We start from the raw sequence: 25,616 nt of genomic DNA, 5'->3' as shown, positions 1-25,616 counted from the left end.
TTCAAAAAAGCAAAAAGCATGGACTAGGCGATAAGTTTTCTCTGTCCTGGCCTTATGTATCTGATGTGAGCCTCTTTCTGGACAACTAAATTAGCAAAAGTATTAAAATTTAATTTAAAAGCTAATTTTAAATTGTGATCATAATTCTCATGATTTCAGTTGATTCTTTGTTTTATCATAGCACAAATAATAATACTCAAACAACCATGGAAGACACTAGTGCACCACAGTACATTACACTTTTAACATGACAAAAGTCCATAACTATGCACATAAGAACAATAACTCACATGCAAAAATCTGTGAAGTTCAGAAAATATACAACAAACCATTATCTATACCTTAGTGTTACATCACATTCTATGTCACATGAATACGGCTGCAGATACGGGGACATGGCCATTTTTATCAAGTTTTCAATATGTTTAGTATATAAGGGGATATGATACAGGGGGGCAAAATGGAGTATCCATGTGACATAGATCACAATTTTGTTGATGTATCCATGTAAAAGTTTATCAATCATTCAACCTTCATGCTAAACTGCATTTCTATCAAAATTTCACCTAGTTTATCTAACAAAATAGTGAGTGGAAAAAGAACCCAATACAATGTTTATCACTCAAATAGCAGTGAGAAATATTTAAAAAATCACTGTTCAAAATCCATAACTTCTGTGGTTTCCACATGGTGAGGCACTAGGGGGCCTAGACAAGAACTAGCCTAAGATCCACTAGGCTAATGACTGGAATATAGCCTCAAGTCTAGGCCAGGTGAAAAAGTTTTGTATGGGTATGGTCCATCTGGGCATACAATGTGACCATACAGCAGCTTCAAAAAATTGCGGTTGTTCCTAGCAGTCATGGAGCCAAAAAGGTGCTATCTGTCCCACAGCAGACCTCAATGGAAAGCATGTCGGCAAAGCATCCATCCTATAACGTGTTAGACATTGTAGAACTGTAAACAGTTCCAGACCTTGCACATTTACACCCACACCTGATAACCCAGACACCTTCCCCTTATGCAACTCGAGGTTTCATTTTAAAGGTAGACCTAGGGCAAATAACGGTCAATAAAGAAGAAGTCCAACCTTTTCTAATAATTAATTAACAAAATCAATCTGTTCTACAGGTCCAGATTCAGGCTAAATAGATTCAAATCAAATTTAAATGTACCCAATTGATGGGTTTAGTTGTATGTGAAAAAATTAAGCAAAGCTTAAAATAAAACTTTAAATTGTGTACTCTCAACATAACTAAATAACTGAATTCTTCTGATGATCCATCTTCATATCTCCTCTTGTTGTCTAAGACTTAATTATGGTTGAAAGCATGATCTGAACTACGTGCAGAAACACACTCAATCAGATACCTAGTTATCAGTTACAATTTTGGCTGAAGGACCTCCACAAATTCATCGATTTGCTGGATATCAAATTGGGAAATGGCTGCCAATTACAGTTTTGGCATGATAAGTGGAAGGGATTGCAGTCTCTGGTTGAATGTTTTTCCAACCTCTAACATTTCCACAGCTAAGGACATCCAAGTTAGTCGGTGTTGGCCACAATGTTATCAGTGATTCAGTATCGTATCATATCATACAATATGAGACACTATATCATAGTATCAGTGGGGGAACCGATACGACATAAGGTCCATTTCGTATTTGGTACCAATACGATACAACTTGTAATACCATATCATACGATACACCTCGTATCATACGATACACCTCGTATCATACGAGTTGACCCCTTTTTTTAAACTTTTTCGATGCCAAAAGAGTAGCAACCGGCCACTTATGGGGGGATTTTTTAGCCTCCAAGGGTCATTTTGACCCTGATTTTGCAAGTTCTCACTCCTCAAACCTCTTTTTTAAGCCTATCCACCCTATTTTGAGATCAAATTCACCCTAAAAATTAAGGCTTTTGCTAGATTTGATCCCTAAAAGAGTGATTTGCCTCAAATCTCACCAATTTCCGTCCTGTCCAACCTTTTTTTTTGGCTTCTAACCCTCAAAATAGAACCTTAAAGCCCCCTCTTTTAGCCTAAAACCCCTCATTTTCATCCTACACACTTATGTTTTGGTTTCTAACTCTCAAAACTGAACCATAGTAGTGTGATTTACCCTAAATCCGCCTATTTCCATCATACACATTTTTTTGCCCTCTAACCTTAAATCCAAACCCTAGAGGGTTTGATTCAACATATTTAGGGCATGACTGCATCAAGACACCCGACATGGGATCATTGTACACCTATTTATGAAGAAAATAGGATGTTGAGACGGTGCAACTATTGTAAGAGACAGATTCATTGAGGCATTTCTAGGATGAAGCATCATTTAGTCGACACAAGGCATAATACGACTGTAAAACCCGTGGTTTAAAAAAACACCCTGGTTCATAACAAAAATGACATTAATTTGCCACTCTTCTTGTATTTATAGTTTTTTCTTCCATGATCATTTGAACTTCTCTCATAATCATTGGGGTTTCTCCCATACTCATTGAAGCTTCTCCCATAATCATTGTTTCTCCCAAAGTGAGGAGGCATATAAGCCCTTGAGTAGTTTTTGGGCCTTGACATAGCAAGAACCGATTCTTCATCTTTAGTGGAAGAGGTTTCCTTAGTCTATTTTCCTCCATAATTAATTTCTCAAAAGTTTCAACTATGGTAGGAACGCCTCCTCCATGAAGAAGAGCCGATTTGGTCCCTTTAAATTTGAGTCTAAGCCCATTTACAAATTGGTAGAAGTGTTCCATTTTAATTTGATTTTCATAGAGTTTCTACATCTTGGGGGCAATGCCACTTAGGCTCTAAAAGAGCCAATTTATTCCAAAGAAGAGAAATAGCATTATAGTATTCCCTAATGCTCATTTCTCCTTAGGACATGGTTCTAACTTTATTTTGCATATTACATTCATGAACTATGTCCTTTAGACAATACATATATCAAGTTTTGCCAAACTTGAGCGCTTCTTTATGTCAACACTATTGATGAGACATCCAATAATTTTTGAATGGCCCATCCTACGTTCTTTCCATCTTTTCTCGTACTACCCAACAACCTTAGACATTTCATCTCCTTGAAGTACTACTTGCCATTCTCAATCTTGGTGAGCATAAGTTTGGGTTCTCTTTCGGTACGATCAACTAAGCCACATAGACCCTTTTCCCATATTTTGTATTTTTACTATGGATGCCCATGTTACAGTTTGTATCATTGAGTCTCGTAGGAATGGAGAGAGAGAGAACAAGAGCAAAAAGAAAAGACAAGAAGAAGCTAACAAGAAATAAGTAGAGGTTTGATGGTGCACTTTCCAAGGCAGTGAACCAACAAACCAAGCTCCACTCATGGTCCTCTTGATCTTCACGTACTAGCCACAATCCAAAAGATCCAATGACTTTGATACTATGTAACGAAACAAGAAATATAACAAGAGTATCTTTTATGGGCTTACAAGAATACATTCTCAAATAACACAAAGACCACTTATGAGTCAATCACACAAGCACGTACACATGGGCCACTTAGGGGCCAAGAACACCATAAAAAATATAAAATTTATATAACAAATATGCTTAAACAAGCATTACATACAAGAGGGGTTACACCCCCTAATTAAACACAAAAGGAAGCAAAGAAGAGCCATTGGGAAGTGCTCCCAATGGCTAGAAATATAGCTGTTGGGAGCACTTTCCAACAACTTGAAATATAGTCAACAACTCTATTTCAAGAACATTATAAGTACTATAATGCCCTTGATAAAAAGAATAAATTACAAAATTAATAAAAATCTAAAGTGCCCCTAAAAGTAATATAAAGGACTGTTGTACCCCTAAAGAGTACAACTTATTACAAGGTTGTGAAAAGACTAAAATATCCCTATTAGGTATTTAACTATTACAATGATAAATATATATATATATATATATATAGAATGTATACATACATTATATATATATACATACATATATGCAAATATGCATATTTTAACAGATACAATCGATACAGAAACGATACACAGTCGTATCGCAATACAAGTTTGTATTGCGATAGAGTTAGGCCATAATTATAATACTTAATATTACCTTAATGTAATGTGGTCAGTTCTTTTAGCGTTCAATTTTATCAAAGGTGATTTCAAGAAGGAAATTTTCTAGAGAATCTCTTGAGACTTAGGATGTCCAGATCTTTTTACTCTAGTATCCTGGTATCTCTTGTATATTATATCTATCCTTTGAAACTCTTTGAAGAAACTAGTGTGCTGGGAATGTTCTTAAAGAAGAGTGATTATGCCATGGACTTAACTATATCATATGATATTTAAATTTTAAAAGTTTACATGGGACAAGTAGTCTCGGTACTTATATGTCTATTCAATAATCGGTGATGGATATGTGACAAAACCCACCTACACAACAATAACATAGATAAATCTACAGTGATCTTAAGTAGTGTATTATCATGAACCGGAACCAAATTTTGATATCCACATTTCAATCAGCACAAATAACTTCAACACGATTCTTAGTGAGATAAAAAAGAAATATTATGAAAGCTATATAAAAAGAAAAGTAGAGACATAATCAAGACATACGTTGAAGGTGCTTGAAGTAAACAGTAGACAACGAAGACAGCAATCATTGCCCAGACCCCCCTGAGGAACCATGGAATATACAAACATGTTAAATCACCACTCAAGGACATGCAAAAAAACCATCAGAAGACCATCCACAAAAAAAAGTAATGGTTTGTAAATAAGACCTATATTAAAAAAGGATATGTTCCATGTATAACTATTAGTATTGAAGATCACACTGAATCCAGTTAGATACTTGGATTGAATTTATAGAATTGCAACCAAAACATTTAAAGCATGCTTCAAGTGCAAGTTGATAAGCCTTTTTTTTCTCAAAAAAAAATCCTCAATAAAAAAAGGTAAGCCTTTTTTTAATGTTTTTGTACCTCAAAGCAAGGTAAATTGCATTAAAGATATATTTAAACATAAAATAAAGCAGACAGGATACCTTTTCACACATGTGGTAACATCATGGACTGAATCCTTCTCTGGATCAAGAACTCCACTGGACCAGCTGTGAAAAAGGTGGATATCCAAAATAAACAGATATTACTAAAATCTTCCAAAATAGTCAGTTAATATGAATATCACTTAGGCCCTGTTTGGAAACTAGGAGCTGGGATAGGAGTTAATGCATTTGGCAAAAACTTAGTCAAACTACCTGGTGGTGGTCGTTTGGAAACTGGTAGCTGGGATGGGTGTTTATGCATTTGGGATGGGAAGTGAGGTCCTCTAACTTTTGTATTTACACTAAAGATTGGAATCCATAGCTACCACCTCCAAGAGGTGGCAGCTGCCAAATCCAGGATTTGGCAGTTCCCACTTCCTCAAATGGCACTTCCTACACCAGCTACTAGTTTCCAAACAGGGCCTTAATTTTGAATCTTAGATTTAATACATCCAACAACATGCAACCACATCTTCATGGCAGTTTGATTTAAGAATCTTCTTAGTAGAGCAGTAATAAAGGAAATTGTAAACAACCGTGTAGGCGAGCAGGATCGCAACTTTATGGTCCTTAATCACCATATAAAACAATAGGTACTCAAATGTCTTTTCAATCAGAAGCATATTGATGCAATTCAGGTTTTCTTCCAATTCTATCAGTTCAAGTCCAAATATGTTTTTATCCTTGTGCATTCTGTCATAACACTGATAAAATACTAAATGTTTCTTCTCCCTCCAATTTGAACGTGAATTTTTATGTGTAAATGAGCAAAGGAAATAGATTTAAGAATTAAGTATAGAGGGACAGACATTAAGACCAAACCAGAGAACTATGCAACCAAAAAACATACTTACATACAGAGCATTCAATAACACAATGACATTGTCCTGAAAAAAAAAAATGTTTCCTATGACAATCCAGCCAAACATACCATATATCATATCACAATCAAAACCATGCAATGAACGATGGCATTGGTAGCAACAATAGCATCAATGTGCTTTGGAATTTCCTTCCAGCTATATGTAACACAAGTCTCCAAATATAAACCTGTGTTCTCGCATCTGCTTCCAACTATATGCAACAATAGTCTCCAAATACAATGCAGCTAGCTGAATATAGTCTTTTTCTGAAATGGGATATAGTGATATTTTTATATATCACAATTTATACATAGAGTGACAACAATATCAACTGTCACAAATATAACTGGTCTTCTGAAATCACTGACAAATATCACTAATATTTTGAAAATCTCTCTCTCTCTCTCTCTCTCTCTCTCTCTCTCTCACACACACACACACACACAATTTTGAATAAAAAACGTGCTTAAAAGGTAGAACATATTTCAAATTATAAAATGTAAAGAAAAGGTAGAACAAACTTTTTAAACATAAAAGGATACAGAATAAGAGAATTCATACTCAAAATATAGAAAAATAAGAAAATTGCAAATAATTATGAAATATAGTATTATTATTGTGATGTTATCATAACATAACAGAATGTACCACTATATTTACCAAACTTATTTATTATTCTTTTTCAAAACAAAATATAAATTTTTTATTCTTTATCTTTTTTATATTAAAAAAATCTACTTTATCATTACAATGTTTGCAAAAAAATCTACTAAAGTGCATTCTTTTCTTTTCTCTATTTTTGTGTTTTATATTTTTAAAACTTGAGATCGTTTGATATTTTCCCATGTTTATCAAAAAATTTATCATATCATGAGATTTTTGCCTTGCTGAGATGCAACATCGACCTATGTATTGTAATGAAAATAGCGGAAGCATCAATAATCCAAAGAATTCAAACAAAGAGCCAAGAACACAAGCACGTAAAGTGCACAAATAACCCACTAAGGGGTAAAGTGCCTAAAAGGCAAAGAATGTTATTGAAGAAAGAACTTAAAAGGGCTGAAAAGCCTTACAATATAAGAGGGTGAGCCCTCTTATTCATAGAGGAAAAAGAAGAGGAGTGAGGAGACCACATGGGTCTCCCTTCTAGTCGTTGGGAGCCACAACGGTCACATTAATGACCGTTGGGGCCCCAACGACTAGATGGGTGGAGCCCCATGTGGTCCTTTTACATTATTAAAAATAAAAGAAAAAAAGGAAAAGAAATACAAGAAAGAAAAACCTAAAAATAAAAGGTACAAAGAAATTACCAAAATACCCCTATCAGGTTTTTGGGTACATAGAGAAAAAAGATATAAGTATATATAAATAAATATATATATATATATATATATACATATACTTATATATATATACAAATGTATATATATATAAGTATATGTATATATGTACATATTTTAACACCCCTCCTCAAACTTTACGCGGAGAAGACCGAAAGTTTGCCAAGAAGAAACATAAATCGCGGAGTTGGAAGCGCTTTGGTGAAGAAGTCAGTCAGCTGATATTCTGAAGTAACATATGGCAAAGTGATGGTTCCTCTGAGAAATTCATCGCGCACATAGTGGCAGCCCATTTCAATATGCTTGGTACGCTCGTGGAAGGTGTGGTTACTTGCGATGTAAATTACACTTTTATTGTCACAACATATCTTGGTGGAAGAGGAAATGAGAACACCTATATCACAGAGGAGACTTCTAAGCCATACAATTTTCATAGTTGTCATCGCCATGGCGCGATATTCAGCCTCAGTGGATGATAGTGAAACTTTTTGTTGTTTCTTACATCTCCACGATATAAGAGATTCACCTAAAAAAATGCAAAAACCAGTGGTTGAGATTCGATCATTGGGATTTCCTCCCCAGTCTGCATCAGTAAAAACAGTTAATTCAAGAGATGAAGAAGATGATAAGAAAAGTCCTTTGGAAATGGTGTTCTTGATGTATCTAACAATTCGCATCACGGCCGCCATATGAATTATAGTAGGAGCATGTTGAAACTGACTTACAGCATGAATCGCATGAGCTATATCCGGACGAGTGATGGATAAGTAAGAAAGAGATCGAATCAATTGTCGATAGGGGGTAGGATCCTTAAGTAGGACATCATCCTCAAGTCTCAACTTTGCATTAATAACTTCAGGAGTTTCAACTTTCTTTTCATCTGAAACTCCCGACTTGGTACAGATGTCTGCTGCTAGTTTCATCTAAGATAGTATGTATCATCGAGGAGAATATGCCACTTTAATACCTAAAAAATATCTCAAAAACTCAAGTTAGACATATCAAAAGTTTTCTTTAACATAGATTTGACATCATTTACTCACTTTTTGTCACTTCAAGTGATAATCATATCATCAATATACAGAAGTAGGATAACAATGGAATCACCTGTTATCTTAATAAAGAGAGCAGTGTCAGTATAACAAGAAGTGAATCCCAAATTGATTCGTACATGACTAAATTTGTCATACCAAGTTTTAGGAGCTTGCTTAAGGCCATATAATGCCTTTTTTAATTTTAAAATTTTACTATTCAAATTCATGTCAAGAGGTGGTTTCATATAAACTTCTTCATCAAGGTCTCCATTTAAAAAGGCATTCTTAACATAAAGTTGAAAATGACCCATTTTTTAATAGAAGTTATTGCAATAAGGGCTCGAACACTAGTCATTCGAGCAACAGGGGCAAAAGTCTTATCATAATCCACCCCATACTCTTGGGTATATCCTTTGGCTATTAACTGAGCCTTAAACCTTTCTAAGGAACCATCACTTTTAGTTTTTACTTTAAAGACTCATCTGCATCCAATGAGTTTCTTGCCAGTAGGGGGATCAACAATTTTCCAAGTTTGTGCCTTTTTAAGTGCATTAAGTTCAAGTTTCATTGCTTCATTCCAATGGACATATTGTTTGGCATCATTATAATGAGATGATTCATGAAAATAATGAATAGCTAATAAGCAAGCTCAAAAATTCGGAGAAAAAAAATCATAAGATACAAATCTATTATGTATTTTAGAAATACGATTTGATCTTCTTTGAGAGGATTCTTTTAATGATGCATTTTGAGAGAATTTTTGAAGGGCACTAGGATGATTATTTTCATTTCTTCTAGTATAAACTTGAGTATGACTTGATATGTTTTCATTTACATTTTCATGTTGTTCATTGTTTAGAGAATCAACATGATCATCAACAAGAGTTTCAAAAGGTTCAATAGTTTCAACATGATTATCTAAGCATTTTTCTTGAGATAACAAGTCAAATAGAAAGGAATAATCATCATTTTCATTTTGGTTATGCGAAAAACCATTTTCTTCTTCTAGAAAAGTGACATCTTTTGAAATATAAAGTTTGCTATTTACTAAGTCAAAACATCGGTAACCTTTTTGTTTTCCACCATATCCTAAGAAGATGCATTCAATTGCTCTTGAAGAAAGCTTATCGTTCTTGTTAGTTATAACAAAACACTTACATCCAAAAATTCTTAGTCTTTTATAGTCGGGAGACATATTGTAAAGTTTTTCAAATGAAGAAAGATTTTTCAACGAGGATGAGGATGTTCTATTAATTAGATATGCCGAAGTTAGAACAACTTCGGCCCAAAAAGATTTTGAAATATTTTTGGAAATTAATAGAGTTCTTGTTGTTTCTAATATGTGTCTATGCTTTATTTCTGCAAGACCATTTTGTTGTGGAGTGTTTGGACAAGAACGTTGGTGACAAATTTCATTTTCTTTTAAATAGTTTTGAAATTCATTGGACATATATTCTCCTCCCGAATCAAATCTAAGAATGGATAGGTTTCCTAAAAATTGATTTTTATGAAAAACCTCTTTTAGATACAATAGGAGAGGGACCCCATACATCAGAATGAACAAGTTCAAATGGCCGTGTGGGAACATAATTTCTTTGAGGATATAAAATAGTTTTAGATTTCCCAAATATGCAATCTTTACAAGTCATGTGTTTGTCTTTACAAGTATTGTCCAAAAAGAGAAAAGAGACATCTTTAAAAAGTTTGGATGACCAAGTCTCTTATGTCAAACTTTAATACTTTTGACATTTACAAAATTAAATGACTTGGATGGAAGATTCAAAAAATTCATAAAATAAAGATCGCCCCTCTTATGGCCTTGCCCAATCAGCTTTCTTGACTGGAGATCCTGCACGGTGCAATCTTTGGGTGAAAAAGAGACTTGGCAACCATGATCGGTGATTTGAGAAACCGAAAAAAGTTTTAAGTTAACTTTTGGAACAACTCTTACTTTATGAACAAAAAAAAATTGAGCGGGTTTCAAATCAAGTGTTCTAATACTTTCAATTTTTTAAGATGTTTCATCAGCCGTTGAAACATAAGAAGATATGGGGTCGGAAAAAACATTAGAAAGAGAGTTTTTATGGGATGTCATATGAAAAGAAGCACCGGAGTCCAGTATCCATATACCTGGAGGTGATGACGAATAAGCTATGGCGGCTCCTGAAGTTGATGTTGAAGATGCTTTGAAAAGATGTTGGAGGACTTCCGAAATATGGCTAAGAGTCTCTTTAGTATCTCCTCCATTGACATCTTCTTCTTTCTTTGGAAAACTTTCTCCAACCGCGACCACCTTTCCTTTAAGCTTTGGACAAACCGGTTTAATATGCCCCAGTTCATTATAATAGTGACAAATCACACCCTTTCTATACCCATTATTTTTGGCAAAGTGTGGAGGTTTATATACTTTTACATTTGTTCCCGGCCTAGTGACGGCCAAAATTTCATCATTCTTGAGGCTTATGCCAAGACGAGTTTCCGCTTGGCATACTTCGGCAAACGCATCTTCAATAGGTAGGGCTTTGCTTCTATGAAGAAGAGATGTCCGAACTTGCTCAAATTCCGGCCTAAGGCCGTGTAGAAATTGAAAGAAATGCGCCTTTTCAATTTGTTCTCTTCTTAACTCAATGTCTTCCGGAGCTACCCATTTAGGTTCAAGAAGAGCAAGCTCATCCCAAAGAAGGGTTAGAGCACTAAAATAATCACGGACACTCATATCCGCTTGTCTAGTAAATCTAATTTTTTCTTGACTAAAAATTTTTTTGCTTTTTTTTAAAAAATTTGTCTAGCTAGATCTTTTTGGGTATACATACCCTTAAGAAAGAACCATGCTTCATTGACTCTCCTAGATTTAGCAATGTTGGCACAATTTTTAATATCAACATTGTTCATGAACCATGCTAAAATTTTGGCATGGTTACTTTCTCAATCCTTTACTTTGGATTGGTGTTCTTCAATGGCTTTGATGTGGTCGTCTTCATCTAGAGCTCTCTCAACTCCTTCAATTTTTTTGAGTTTCAAAGTGGGTTCAAGAGTGGTACCCATCACAAAGCCCCACAATTTCTTACCTCTTAAATGATTTTCCATAGCCGATGCCCACATAAGGTAGTTTGCGCCATTGAGTTTAAAGGAGAGCTCAACTCTTGATCTATGTCACATGAGTGCAGGTGCGGGTGCGACACGGGTGCAGCGCAATTTCAAAAAATTCAGACATGGGGACTCGGCTATATATATATATATATAACAATAAATTAACACATAAAGATTGTAAATTTTAAAGCAAAAATAAAAAAACAATTCTTAACAACACAAACTTACCAAAATATAACACATAAAGAAGCTTGTGAGTGTGATAAACAACAAAACTTATCATAAATCTGCTTCATCGTCTGAATTAGAGGGAAGAACAGGATTTAGGTAGTCCATGTTGAGAATATGCAAATTATGTTCTCCCTCCAAGTCAAAATCTTCTGGATTTACATCCCAATTCTTGGATGGTCCACAACTGCATAAAAAATGACTATATTAGTATCTAACTTAAAACTTTGAATACAAATATTTAAATACAAACTTTGAATACAAAGAAAAAAAAGTACATATACTCTTCTTTGGTGCGGCGAAAAATTAATCGTAGATTAGAGTGAACATAAACCAAATCCTCTGCTCTTTTATTAGTGAGTTTGTTTCTTTTAATGTTGTGAATTTGAGCATATGTACACTAATTTCTTTCACAACAAGACGATGTAGCAGGTTGGGATAACAACTTTATTGCAAGACGTTGCAGATTTGGTGTCTCTGATCCATATGTTGCCCACCAATTAAGGGGATCTTCCTCGTCCCTTGCCACGAGTGCTGCTAAAGAATCAAATCTCCCAATAGAAAACTTGTCAAACTCACTGTTTACAACCTTAAACATGTGAGGATCATTAAAAAGTTTTCCCAAACATATCATTATATTTCTTGATATCTTAGGATCTTCATTTGGAGAAACATGACCAACACCTGTTGTCAACCATTTTTTTGCATAATATTTTGGATTCAGAGAGTGTGTCATGCAATGCAAAGGTGTATTGCTTTTATCCCATCTTCTCACTAAAACTGAATATACATGATTATAAAATTCTGAATCATCAAGTGCAATATATTTCTTATCATGTTTAAAAATGATACTTTGAACTTTTTCAATCATATTGTCCCACATTTCATAAATTCTATTAAGCATAGGTACATCTCTATCAACTTCTCTTAATATTTCCCAAATAGGCTCTATAAATTCAACAAAATATGTAATTTTATCCCACCAAAAATCATCACAGATGCATTTTTTGATAGCTTGAGCCTTGACATCATCTTCAGTACGATAAAAATCTCAATCTTGATCAGCCACCATCATCATCAATGTATTCTTGAGTTGCTTAATTCTTTTCATCATAACAATGAGAGAAGCAAAACGAGTTTCAACAACTTTCAGTAACTTGAGATCAGAATGCCTATTAAATATAGAAAGGGCATGATGATGGTTTACAACAAAATTTCTAATATTTCGAACATCATGCTCTATTTCCTCAATCCATAAGCACATTTCATGTGCATGTGCATCATCTTTTGATGGATTGCATATACTCTTAAGTGTCAAATTTAAACTGTGTGTTGCACAAAGAGTCCAAAAAATATGTGAATATGTATCTTCACTTGCCAAATTCATTCCTGCACGACTGCAAACTGGACCATTGTCAGTAATGATTTGCACCACACTTTCTTCACCCACTTCTTTTATCACTTCGACAAATAATCTCTTTAAATATTCAACATCTTTATACTCTTCAGATGCATCAACAGTCTTAAAAAAGATTGGCCCATTAAGTGAGTAAGCAATGAAGTTTATCAGTGGTCGCCTTTGTATATCAGTCCACCCATTAGAAACAATCGACACTCCATGTCGTTTTCATGCAAATTTTTTTGTCTCTAACAAGTCTTCAATTATATTTTTTTCCTCTGCAAGAATGATTGTTCTTAGTTTTTCTTAACTAGGAGGCACATAACCACTCAAATTACAATTAGCCAAAGATGTACTCATATCTTTCCAGTATGGACTTCTAGCTACATTAAAAGGAATTGAGCTTGAGTAAAAGAATCGACCAATCTTTTTATCAATTTATGCTTTTGTCATGTTTTTTAATGACACTTGTATTGTTTTATTGCTTTCCATCTTTATTTTCTTTAAAAGCTCTTCTTATATATCACTAGCAATAGGAAAAGACAGATTAATCGAATCGTTTCTGATCTCTGCAATTTTCTTCTTTTCAGCTTCCTCTTGTTCTTTCTTTAATTGCTGTAACATGTCTTTATCAACCCCACAACATGCCCTAATTCCTTGACCACGAATATGCAAAAGATGTGCTTTCACACGCGTATAAGAACCTGTGAAAACAGTCTTACATAGATTATAATGAAACTGCACATTCCCACCACCACCACTAGCTTTTATCCCTTTTGTCACAAGCCTCCAAAGTGGTTGAGAATCTTCTAATTCAGTGTTAGAACTTGAACCAAATGTATTGACACTACTGCTAGAACTTGCCATTATATCTGAAAAGTGAAAACTGAAAAGAAAATAAGTAAATAAAATAAAGTTAATAGACACTTTAAAATAATAGTAATAGGAGCTCCAGGTTCGTTCCCCCTGTGCAAATCAGGTTCAAACCAGGCCCTCCTCTGCGAGGGGATGATGCAGAGAGGGGGTTGTAAAAGTATCTCCACCAAGATACTACGATCAAGACCTTAATATTCTTGATAAAAAACCCACCACGAATACACAATAAGAACACTTAAGAACACTTGTGCACAAAGGCACAACTCACAAATAACTCACAAATGCACAAAGGCATAAAAACAATGGAATCGATTTATTGAGAACTTGGGCTTTGACTTAAAGCCATGAGAGAATACAAGGGGAGAGCCCCTATTTATAACCACACAAAAAGGAGCCTTGGAGGGGCTCCACTCATAGACGTTGGAGCCCCTCCAACGGTCACAAATGTGACCGTTGGAGGGGCCCAACGTCTATTTGAGTGGGGCCCCCAAGGTTCCTTTAAGTACAAAAAATAATAAAGAAAAATAAAGAAAAAGAAAAGCTAAAAAGAAATTACAAACACATTCAAAAGGTGAATGTGCGTAAAATGGAGGAAAAGACGAAACTACCCCTACGACTAAATAAGAAGAAATATATATTTTATATATATATATAATAAGTAGATACATATACATATATATAAATATATGTATATGTATTACCTTATATATATAAAATATATATATTACATTAGGTAATAAGGTACATAATTTAACACCCCCCCTCAAACTTAGGGCAGGATGACCGAGAGTTTGCTAAGAAGAAAGTTGAAACGCGGAGCACACAAGGCTTTGGTGAATAAATCCGCCAATTGATATTCGGACGTGACATATGGAAGGTCAATGATTCCTTTGAGGTACGCCTCTCGAACATAATGACAATCTATCTCTATGTGTTTGGTCCGCTCATGAAAAGTGTGATTTTTAGCGATATAAATCGCACTTTTGTTGTCACAGCAAAGCTTGGTAGGTCCTTCAATAGTGATTCCCATGTCTTCCAGCAATTGGTGAATCCAAACAATTTTCATGGTAGTAGTTGCCATGGCACGATATTCGGCTTCAATTGATGATAGAGACACCTTTTGCTGCTTCTTGCATCTCCATGAGATTAATGAGTCTCCTAAGAAAACACAAAAACCAGTGGTGGAGTGACGGTTATTTGGGTCACCTCCCCAATCAGAGTCAGTATAAGCAATTAACCTTAACTCAGAAGAAGAAGACAGAAAAACTCCCTTATTAATGGTGTGCTTTAGGTATCTTACGACACGTAAGATAGCACCCATGTGAACAGAAGTTGGTGCATGCCAGAGTTACCGGAAGCGCCTAGCTAAAAGGGGAAGCGCGCTTCCCCGAAGCGCGCTTCGGAAGCGCGAAACGTCGCGCTTCCGAAGCGTGGGGGGAAGCGTCCCCCTTTTTTGGGAAGCGCGTTTCCCTTTAATGGGGGACGCGTTTCCCTTTAATGGGGGACGCGCTTCCCTTTAATGGGAAGCGCGCTTCCCATCACGCTTCCCCCACGCTTCCCCCTCGCTTCCCCCTCGCTTCCCCTGTTTTTTTCAATTTTTTGTATTTTTTTTTTTATTTTTATTTTTTTCGCTTCCCCCTCGCTTCCGAGACGCTTCCTAGGTCGCTTCCGAGACGCTTCCTAGGTCGCTTCCGAGACACTTCCCGAATCGCTCCTAAGTGGTCCCACGCTTCCCCGCTTCCTAAAATTTTGAAAGTGCCTCGCTTCCCGCTCCCGCTTCCTCAACTGGCAACCATGGTGCATGCTGAAACTGACTTGCCGTATGCACCGCATGAGAGATATCTGGTCTGGTGATACTTAAATACATCAACGATCCTACAAGTTGCCTGTAGGGAGTAGGATTAGAGAGAGGAACACCATCATCAATCTTCATTTTAGCTCCTACTATAGCAGGAGTTTCACAAATTTTATCATCTGTAATACCTGACCTGTTAATAATCTTAGATGCAAGCTTAGTTTGAGACAAAAAATATCCTCTATGAGAGTAAGCTACCTCAATACCCAAAAAATAAGTTAAGAAGCCTAAGTCAGACATTTCAAACTTATCATTTAAAATGGATTTTATGCTTTTAATCCCTTTAGAATCGCTCCCAGTTATAAGCATGTCATCCACATAAAGTAGTAGAATAACAATCCCTGCATTAGATTTTTTAACAAACAAAGCAGTATCAGTAAAGCAGGATGAGAAATTATTTTCTAACATAACGGAGTTAAACCTATCATACCAAGCCTTGGGAGCTTGTTTCAAACCATAGAGTGCTTTCCTAAGACGAAGCACTTTTCCTTTAGGATACTCCATTCCAGGAGGAGCATCCATATATACTTCTTCGTTTAGATCTCCGTTTAAAAAAGCATTCTTAACATCCATCTGATAGATGTTCCTTTTATTGATTGAAGCAACAGTTATAAGACATCGGACGGTGACCATCCGAGCAACGGGTGCAAAAGTCTCCTCATAATCAATCCCATATTTTTGACCATATCCTTTTGCAACTAAGCGGGCCTTATATCTCTCAAGAGACCCATCACTCTTAGACAGGTCTTGAAACTCCCATCTACACCCAATTGCTTTCTTGTCTTTAGGAAGGTCTTGAAACTCCCAGGTCTTTGCATTTTTTAGGGCTTCAAGTTCATTATTCATAGCGACTATCCATTCCGGGCATTTTCGTGCTTCCTCGAAATCCCTAGGTTCTATGTATGAGTGAATGGCGCTTAGACAGGCTCTATATTTTGGTGAAAAGGACTCATATGAGATGAACCTAGAAGGGGGTCTTCTTGATCTTTCGGTCCTACGAAGATTTCCTTCACTTGAAGGGGTAGACTCACTATCATATCTTTCGAGAGCACTTCTAAAAGTATTCCTATCTCTATGAGAGTAGGTTATAGGATCTCTATGTTCTTCATTGATATGTTGATCAGAATGAGTTTCATTATTATTCAAGTCATTTTGATTTGTTTCATCATCATTAGTATCATCATCTTCAGTTAATAAATCAAACAAAAAAGAATAGTCTATATTCTCGTCATTGGTTTCAAGTTTTTCGAAACCACTAACATTTTTCAAAAAACTTACATTTCTGGAAACATATAGTTTATCACTCTTAACATCATAACAGCGAAAACCTTTATGAGTTTCAGAATAACCAAGAAAGGCACAAGGAATGGCCTTAGGAGAGAGTTTGTCATTTTTATCAGTAAGGACAAAACATTTACATCCAAAAACCCTTAACCTGCTATAATCAGGTTCTTTTTCATATAATTTTTCAAATGGGGAAATTTTGTTCAAGTTTTTAGATGGGAGTCTGCTTATGAGATAGACAGAAGTAAGGGCGGCCTCTGACCAAAGTTTCTTTAGAATATTTTGTGAAATGAGCAAAGTTCGTGTTGTTTCAATAATATGCCTATGTTTTCGTTCCGCCAACCCATTTTGTTGGGGAGTTTTAGGACAAGACTTTTGATGGAGAATTCCATAATTTTCAAGATAACTTTTGAATTCATTGGAAAGATATTCGCCACCCGAATCGGTTCTAAGAATTTTTAACTTTCCATTGAATTGATTTAAAACCATCATATGAAATGTTTTAAAAGTTGAGAAAACTTCATGTTTATGTTTAAGAAAATATATCCAACTAAACCTAGTGAAATCGTCCACATAGATAACATAGTATGAGAAACCTCCCTTAGAGATCACCGGAGTCGGACCCCATACATCGGAGTGAACAATTTCAAAGGGTCTTGTTGTAAACATAGATCTTTGAGGAAAAGGGAGACTTTTCATTTTTCCAAGAATACATTCATTACAAACAAAAATTTCATTACAAAAATGCTTAATAAAGGGCAAATAAGAGATTTTAACAATGTTGGGATGACCCAATCTCTTATGCCATACATGAATATCTTTGTTTTGAACAACGTTACAAAATTGATCCTTGGGAATTTTAAGAAAATCGACATAGTAGAGGTCACCTCTCCTAGAGCCTTCCCCAATCAACTTCCCGGACTGGCGATCCTGTATCCAACATTTATTAGAAGAAAACCTTATATCGCAACCATGTTCCGAGAGTTGAGAGACGAAAAGTAAATTTAAGTTTAATTTGGGTGTAAGACGAATTTTTGGGATAAAGAAGTCTTGTTTTTCAAAATTGCCCATTCCTTTAATTTCAAGAGGTGTTCCATCCGCCGTTGAGACAAAAGATGGAAGAAATTTTTTAGAATAATCAGTGAGAAAACAAGGACTTGGAGTCATATGAAATGAGGCACCGGAATCAAGGAGCCAAGATGACTTACCGAGAGAGGATGAGGATGACATAGCGGCTCCAGAAATGCCTCCTTTGAGAATAGGTTGAAGAGCATCCACAATTTGTTGAAGCGAAAGAGACTCATTTGATGACGAAGGACGTTCTTCTGATTGGGATGCTAAAGCCGCGGCAAGAAATTTCTTCCATTTAGGACAAAGGGGTTTGATATGCCCCGGTTCTTTACAAAAATGGCAAGTTAATTTGCTATAGTCTCTCTTCCCATATCGATCATTTCCTCCTTGCCCTTGATTCTTGAAATGTGGAGGTTTGTAGGTTTTCAAGTTATTTTCGGGTCTTGACACGGCATTAACCCCTTCATAATCACTTTGAGAAGGGGTAGCAAGAATACTCGGATTATTTTTACTAATCCTCATACGTGTTTCCTCACCACTTAACTTGGTGATGACATCTTCAATAGAAGGGGATGTGAAAGCGGATAAAAGAGAGGACCGAATTTGCTCAAATTCGGGTCTAAGACCATTTAAAAAGTTAAAAAATCGATCTTCCTCTAGTTGCTTGTGTCTTAATTCAATAGCTTCTCCGCTCCATTTTGGTTCGAGCATAGCAAGCTCGTCCCAAATAGATGATAATTCGGCAAAATATTCCCGAATAGACAAATCATTTTGTTGAAGAGTCAACGCTTACTTTTGGAGATAATATTTGTGTGATAGGTCCCTTGAAGTATACATTTTTTCAAGGTACAACCACGCATCGGAGGCCCTTTTAAACTTAATGATGTTGGCATTGATCTTGGTTTCCACGGATGAAAAAATCCAAAATAAAATTTTGAAGTTCTTCATTTCAAACTCATCATGCTTTTTTGAATATTCTTCAAGGGCCTTTTGTCTATCTTCACCTTCAAGGATCTTAATATCCCCTTTCTCTATGATAGAAAGTTTGGGTTCGGGTTCCGATATGGAACCTTGAACGTATCCCCAAAGGCCTTTCCCTTTGATATGTGCTTCCATATTGCCGGCCCAAACATGATAATTCGAACCACTAAGTTTAAACCCAAGAGAGAAGTGGGAGTCTTTTTCACCCATTAGAGAGGTAAGATGATAGAAAATAATGTGTACCTTAAGAGTTTTTCCAACTTTTCTTGACAAAAGTTGCTTCTAAAATATCGCCCGAAGAGGATGATATACCTCAAAACTTCACTTACTTGAGGGCACGATTACCGAGGTACTTCACAAGTGGCGGGATGCTCTATCCTCCTTCTTCAACGAGGCTCTGATACCATGTAAAAGTATCTCCACCAAGATACTAGGATCAAGACCTTAATATTCTTGATAATAAACCCACCACGAATACACAATAAGAACACTTGTGCACAAAGGCACAACTCATAAATAACTCACAAATGCACAAAGGCATAAAAACAATGGAATCGATTTATTGAGAACTTGGGCTTTGACTCAAAGCCATGAGAGAATACAAGGGGAGAGCCCCTATTTATAACCACACAAAAAGGAGCCTTGGAGGGGCTCCACTCATAGACGTTGGAGCCCCTCCAACGGTCACAAATGTGACCGTTGGAGGGGCCCAACGTCTATTTGAGTGGGCCCCCCAAGGTTCCTTTAAGTACAAAAAATAAAAAAGGAAAATAAAGAAAAAGAAAAGCTAAAAAGAAATTACAAACACATTCAAAAGGTGAATGTGCGTAAAATGGAGGAAAAGACGAAACTACCCCTACAACTAAATAAGAAGAAATATATATTTTATATATATAATAAGTAGATACATATACATATATATAAATATATGTATATGTATTACCTTATATATATAAAATATATATATTACATTAGGTAATAAGGTACATAATTTAACAGGGGTTTGTTCCCTCAATGCAAACCAGGTTCGAGACAGGGGGCCTACCTCCTGTCTGACGCAAAAAGGAGGGGCAGGGCAAGCCCCTGCTGAACCTTGCCGAGCCCCTCTTTTGCGAGCAAAGGGTGCAGGGAGGGGGGGTGTCAAAAAATAAGAACGAGGCAGGGGCGGAGCCCGCTGCCTCGTTATTTTTTCTTGTAGGGGTGCCAGGCAAGGGTAAGAAGGAGGAGTGAGGGAAGGAGGGGGTTCGGCAGAAAGGCCGAGCCGAGCCTTGCCCCTACTCCCTGCCTCCTCGTAAATTGCTGACAGCAGGTCAGCAGGGGCTCGCAGCCCCTACCCCTGCTTCTTGCGCTAATAGCAAGTGCGCAAGGGCACGATGCCCCTGCCTCTGCTTCCTTCACGTCATGTCAGCGACAGTGCCCCTGATCTTCTATTTTTAGTGTTAGTTTGCTAAGACTATCGTGTTTGCAGCTCGTACGACGGATCTCACTCGTGCTCCGCGACCCGAGCCGTCAATCGTTTACACCCACAGGCGCCAGCAAGCTTGCAACTCTCCAAGGTAGGGGAAGATTGTACGGAGGAGTTAGACAATTGAATTGAGTTCAATTAACTAAAAAGGACAATTAAATCAATATATATATATATATACAATATATATTTATACGAGTACACATTTAACTCAAGAACGCAGATTCGTGATCCTTGTCCTTTACTGTCTGTCATGTCTTCATTTTGCAGCCGCGCATTGCGCCTAGGCTTTGCGTTTGCACTTCTGCTTGTAGTCTTTACTTTGTCGTCGCGCTTTGCGCCCAGGCTCTTGCTTTTGCAAATGTTTTGTTACTGCCTTGCCATTGCATATGACGTTCAGGTTTTCGCTCATTGCATGTGCTATAAAGGCATCCTCGTGGAGGATGCAAAGGCATTTACCACTCTCCCTCTTGCGACTAGAGTTGAGTCGAGAGCTTAACGATACATCCTTGTATAAGGAGATGGATACCTCGCAAGGATCTTGGCTTTTCGAGTGAGCAATCCTGCAAGGTAGACTTGAGAATTTATGAGGTTGCGCAAAAGCATCAAAGACTGCCCAAATTGAAGCATTTGGAAGGATGTGATTGGCTGGTTCTATTCGTCCTTTCGACATATCTCGGGTAACCCCGAATTGGGTCTCGAGCGAACTTCTTAGCGGGGGGTTCTGTTGAGAAACCCGTATCTCGTCTATCAAGGCCGGTATCGAGTCATGTGAGGCATGTAGATACCCCAATAGCGGATGATATTCTAGAAAATCGCATGCTAAATGTTGAAACAAGCAGTTGGTTGTTTCAAAAGATAAAGAATGTCAAAAGTAAAGTTTGACAAACATTACATCTTTGTGAAACACTTTTGTTGAGGTTCCTATTGAGGAACTACACCCCTTTCATCTTAGAGTACTTGTAGTCGTGCACTACAAGATAGTACTGTGATGATCGGATAAGACGGTCGTGCGACCTCGAATAGTTTTAAATGCACAATGATGTAATCACATAAATGGTGACTAGTCGCCTTCACAGGCTAGATGCTCGAGTGGTTGAAAGACCACAACATAGGATGGGTCGTTAGTTAAGCAACACCTAACGCACCCATTCGCTTCTTGTTGTCCGTCAAGGGAGAGGACTGAGCGGTACAATTACAAAACTCCAATAGACAGGTTGTTAACAACCACCCCACGGGCAAAGATCTGGCCTCTTCAGTCATTGGAGTTAGGGGAAGGGACTACCAGACATTATCCTAGGTGGTAGATCCTATGGACTTCTGCAAAAGTTGGATGCATCTGTTGCCACTTACCTGCCTTTGGGGAATCCTCTCTCGGCTAAAGTCGTCCCCTTAGGAGCGGACTCAACTAGCTATTCGGATTACTGAAAATACATAGAATAACAGACGCCCGAACTAGTCTCAGTTGTTTCTACGTTTTGCCTGTGCGTACCCGCAGGCAAGTAATATCGAAACATAAAGTTTGTTCACACTGGTTGATGGGTCATAGAGACTTGCTAGTTGCGTGGTAGTTCACAGCTTACGATCAAATGAATCGTCATGCTGAGTTTGACAATTGCACTGCTTACTTGCTTCGAACGACTTACATGTTTAACTGCATATTTGCTTTAAACTGCTTAGCATGCTGAATTAAATGTATTTAATTCAGTTTCCTATAGTCTCTCTTGTACACCTACTAGTTTTTCCCGAAACTAACTCATTCTATGGGTACAAGTGATGATTAGGTACACCATGGGAGATGGTGCGATGGCAAGATGGTTGCAAGATTTTCTCTTCCTGCTCTTAGCTCGTGTCCCGGACATTTTTGGGGTTTTGTAACGGATTTTCCTTGGGATATCTGAATGTTGTACTATTTGGGAACTTCTTTTAATGGAAGTGGCTTTTCCAAGTGTTTTGCAAGTAACATGGATTGTGCGTTTTGGTTCTTTTAGCTAACGTGCCCAAAGTTGTCAGTTTGCCTTTTTGAATTTAACAAAAGAATAGTCTTCTGCTGATTTCATAAACAAACTCTGAAGGAAAGAGATTTTTTCTAGTCTCTTGCCTGTTTTCTGAAAGGTTTGCAAGTTTGAAATTTTGGGGCGTTACAACAAATGAGTCAATTCAGAGGATATGCAGGGACAAAAACAATACAGTTTCAGACTTATGGAGTTTCCAAGGGCAAATGCATCCACTTTCTGGGATGGCACCAAAGGAGGGGCAAAATGGGAAGGATAAGAAAGAAAAAACCCTTTGATAGGGACGGCCAGCTTGGAGTCCTACATTTGAGTTTCATTTCTTTCTTTAGTAATTCATTTCCTTATTTTGTGTTTCCTCTTCTATTTAAGTTTTGTAATTTGTTACTTTGTTTTTTTATCAGATTAGTAAAGCATTTGAGAGGTTATTCACTATCCTTTTGTGGCCTACTGTTTAGTAGGAATCGGCTCCCTCTTAGGAAGGAGATTAGGCTCCTTAGGATTCACGCCTAAGGGGAATCACCCTCACTCTCGTCTCTCCCCTATGCCTCTCACACATCTCTCTCTCAGCCTCTCACGCCTTCCCCTTCCTTTCCATCTCTCACGTGAACCCCCCAATTCGCTTATATCTTCACCTCCATTGCCACTGCCAACCAGCACCTCTGGTTTGAAGATAGCGACCCCCACACAGGTACCTATCAGCTACCATCATAGAAGTGTCACTTGATTCAGGTTAAACATGCAAGAAGAAAGGCAGATGGAGATGCGTAAGGGTAGTAAATATCAGCATAAATTGAGGAACTTCATTTAAGATGACTTAGGTGTGCCATATAGAGACACGAGGGCACAACAGAGGTGTCACTTGATTCAGGTTAAACATGCAAGAAGAAAGGCAAACCAACTAAGACTTGAATGGGGCAGAAAGGAGATAACATCAAAGAACAGCCACTTACTCAGACTACAACTTCAAATAGAAATAAACAACAGACAAAACCTTTAGAGACCAAGCTTGTTGAAGATGCTGACAAACTCTTAATGAAATATATCCCAATGGAATATGATGCAGTTATTTGTGAACAGAAAACTCAAATTGTTCTATCAGATCATACTTTTTAAAAACATTGAAATACTTTTCACCATACAACTTGCAAAAATAAGGCCATCATATTGCAAAACATCACATTCTTAACAAAATATATAAAAACATCTTTAGTAATTAGCATGTCAAAGCGCAAACTCCACCAATTGAAAAGAACTTGATATGCACTCCATATTTTATATAAGTGAAAGAACTCACATTAGAAGACAAGCACCAATGAGTAACAAGGTAACAGTGTGAGGCCTGTAGGCCCACGCGGTCCATGGATCAATATCATTAACATCAGTCAACAATTTCAGATCATTATTTCCTCTGACATTGCTTCTTTTCATTTTATAAGAGCCATTGGCTTCCATAAGCAGCTCTCTCATCAGAACACGCCTGTCCTGCAAAGTCAATAGATAGTGTAAACACTAGAATCAAATCATCATAAAGAAAAGTACATACAAAGCTTCAAAAATATCACTCTCTAGTAAACAGAACTCTTTCATTAGAATACAAAAGAGCTGATTCACTGAAAACAAAAAACACAAACAATTGGTCCCAGAGAGAGAGAGAGAGAAGGAGAGAGGAAGGGGCACTAGGATAGCTTAAATCTCTCCCAAAAATATCAATGAACCAGTACCAGTGTAACACTGGTACAGCAACAAGGCCAGCATAGATGTGCCGACCTTAATGTTGCCGGTATATATTGATTGAACATCATTACAATCTTGAAGCAAACACACATATAGCAATGCTTTGATCTTCCAAAGAATCATCCATTTTTAAGTCGATCCTAACTGAATACAGAATGGCCAAGATCATAGGTCAAAAGCAAGATGACATCAATACCTGGAAAATGATTGCATGATGCAGTCATGATGAAGTAAAAAGGCCCTACATTTTTCTGCTGCCCATGTCTGAGAGTCTGCCAGGTTTTTTTCACTTAGGGCATGTTTTCAATGCCCTGTGATTCTTGGATTTTCTCAAGATCCTGTGATTGGAAATCACAATCACAGCACTTTCTCAAGTTCAGTGAAACATGAGACTGCAAGTTGCAATTGTGATTCTCAGCTGTGATTGCTCGTCCCTTGAATCCTGTGAAAGTTGGTCATAAGACTGACTCTGTGACCAACAATCACAGCTTGAACTTGCTCAGATGTGATTGCTCAACGTTCTTTAACTTTCCTTTTTTCATTTTTCTGTCTCTAAATATTTTCATCATCACAGAATGACAGAACTACAGAGTTTACTTGAATTTCTGTGAGAATTGCATCTACAGCAAGAGAAAAACCATTTCATCTTATTTCTGTATGAGGTAGATTGAGTATCGATGCCTAATATCATACTCTTCTGCTCAGTATGTGAGGAGATCACTTAACACCTCCTTAATACCAGAACACTAAGCAATTTGTTTCTTACAAGCCACAAGTACCAAACTAAGAAACTTCCTCTAGCATTGCTTTAAGACAACGTGCATATCAATTAAGATAGTTCCTACAGTAAACTGTAAAAGTTTCTTGTATATTTACTTACAAACTAAGTTGGATTTCACAAACCATGGGCTGTTGAGGTTAAAAATGACAACTTTATCATGTGAGAATTTAGTAGCTCTTGATCCAACACCAGGGGAAAAAATGGGAAAGTAAAAAAAAATGTGCACATCCTAAAAATAAATGAAACAAATAAAAGAGAAAAAACAAAATCTGGAAGAAAATGGAAATAATGCATTTAGAGCAGGGAATTGGTGTTGATAAGATATTTAACAATATATGTATCTCAAATGGCACCAAAAAGAAAAGAGACTTTAGATGGAGAATTGCATTAGTGACAAATTGTAAATAGAATGAGCTTGTCAATAACCATGGTGCAATATTTCAGCTTATAAAGAGTGTTTAGATCATAGCATGCAACAAACAACAAAGGCATCTGTCAAGCACTTCATGTCAGATTTTTCTAAGGATCTCTACAAGAATTTGGATTGCTCCATCTTACACTTAAGGA

General features: G+C 36.9%; 1 protein-coding gene across 3 annotated transcripts in view; it reads right to left on the bottom strand.

Moving 5' to 3' along the window:
* Positions 1 to 25,616, bottom strand: part of LOC149815743 (CDP-diacylglycerol--serine O-phosphatidyltransferase 1-like) — a 54,174-nt gene that overhangs the window by 26,973 nt on the left and 1,585 nt on the right. For all 3 annotated transcript variants that reach the window (XM_089988909.1, XM_089988910.1, XM_089988911.1), the window contains exons 2-4: positions 23,829 to 24,016; positions 5,034 to 5,099; positions 4,604 to 4,663 (exon numbers count right to left, since the gene is read on the bottom strand). In XM_089988909.1, the coding sequence (XP_089845035.1) occupies positions 4,604 to 4,663; positions 5,034 to 5,099; positions 23,829 to 24,001 (299 nt within the window). In that variant the 5' untranslated portion in view covers positions 24,002 to 24,016. The remainder of the gene's footprint in view (positions 1 to 4,603; positions 4,664 to 5,033; positions 5,100 to 23,828; positions 24,017 to 25,616) is intronic.

This window comes from Nuphar pumila, chromosome 15 (genome assembly GCF_984573655.1).
Source record: "Nuphar pumila chromosome 15, dmNupPumi1.hap1.1, whole genome shotgun sequence".
NCBI classification, from domain to species: Eukaryota; Viridiplantae; Streptophyta; class Magnoliopsida; order Nymphaeales; family Nymphaeaceae; genus Nuphar; species Nuphar pumila.
This window is presented reverse-complemented; position numbering and strand designations above follow the sequence as displayed.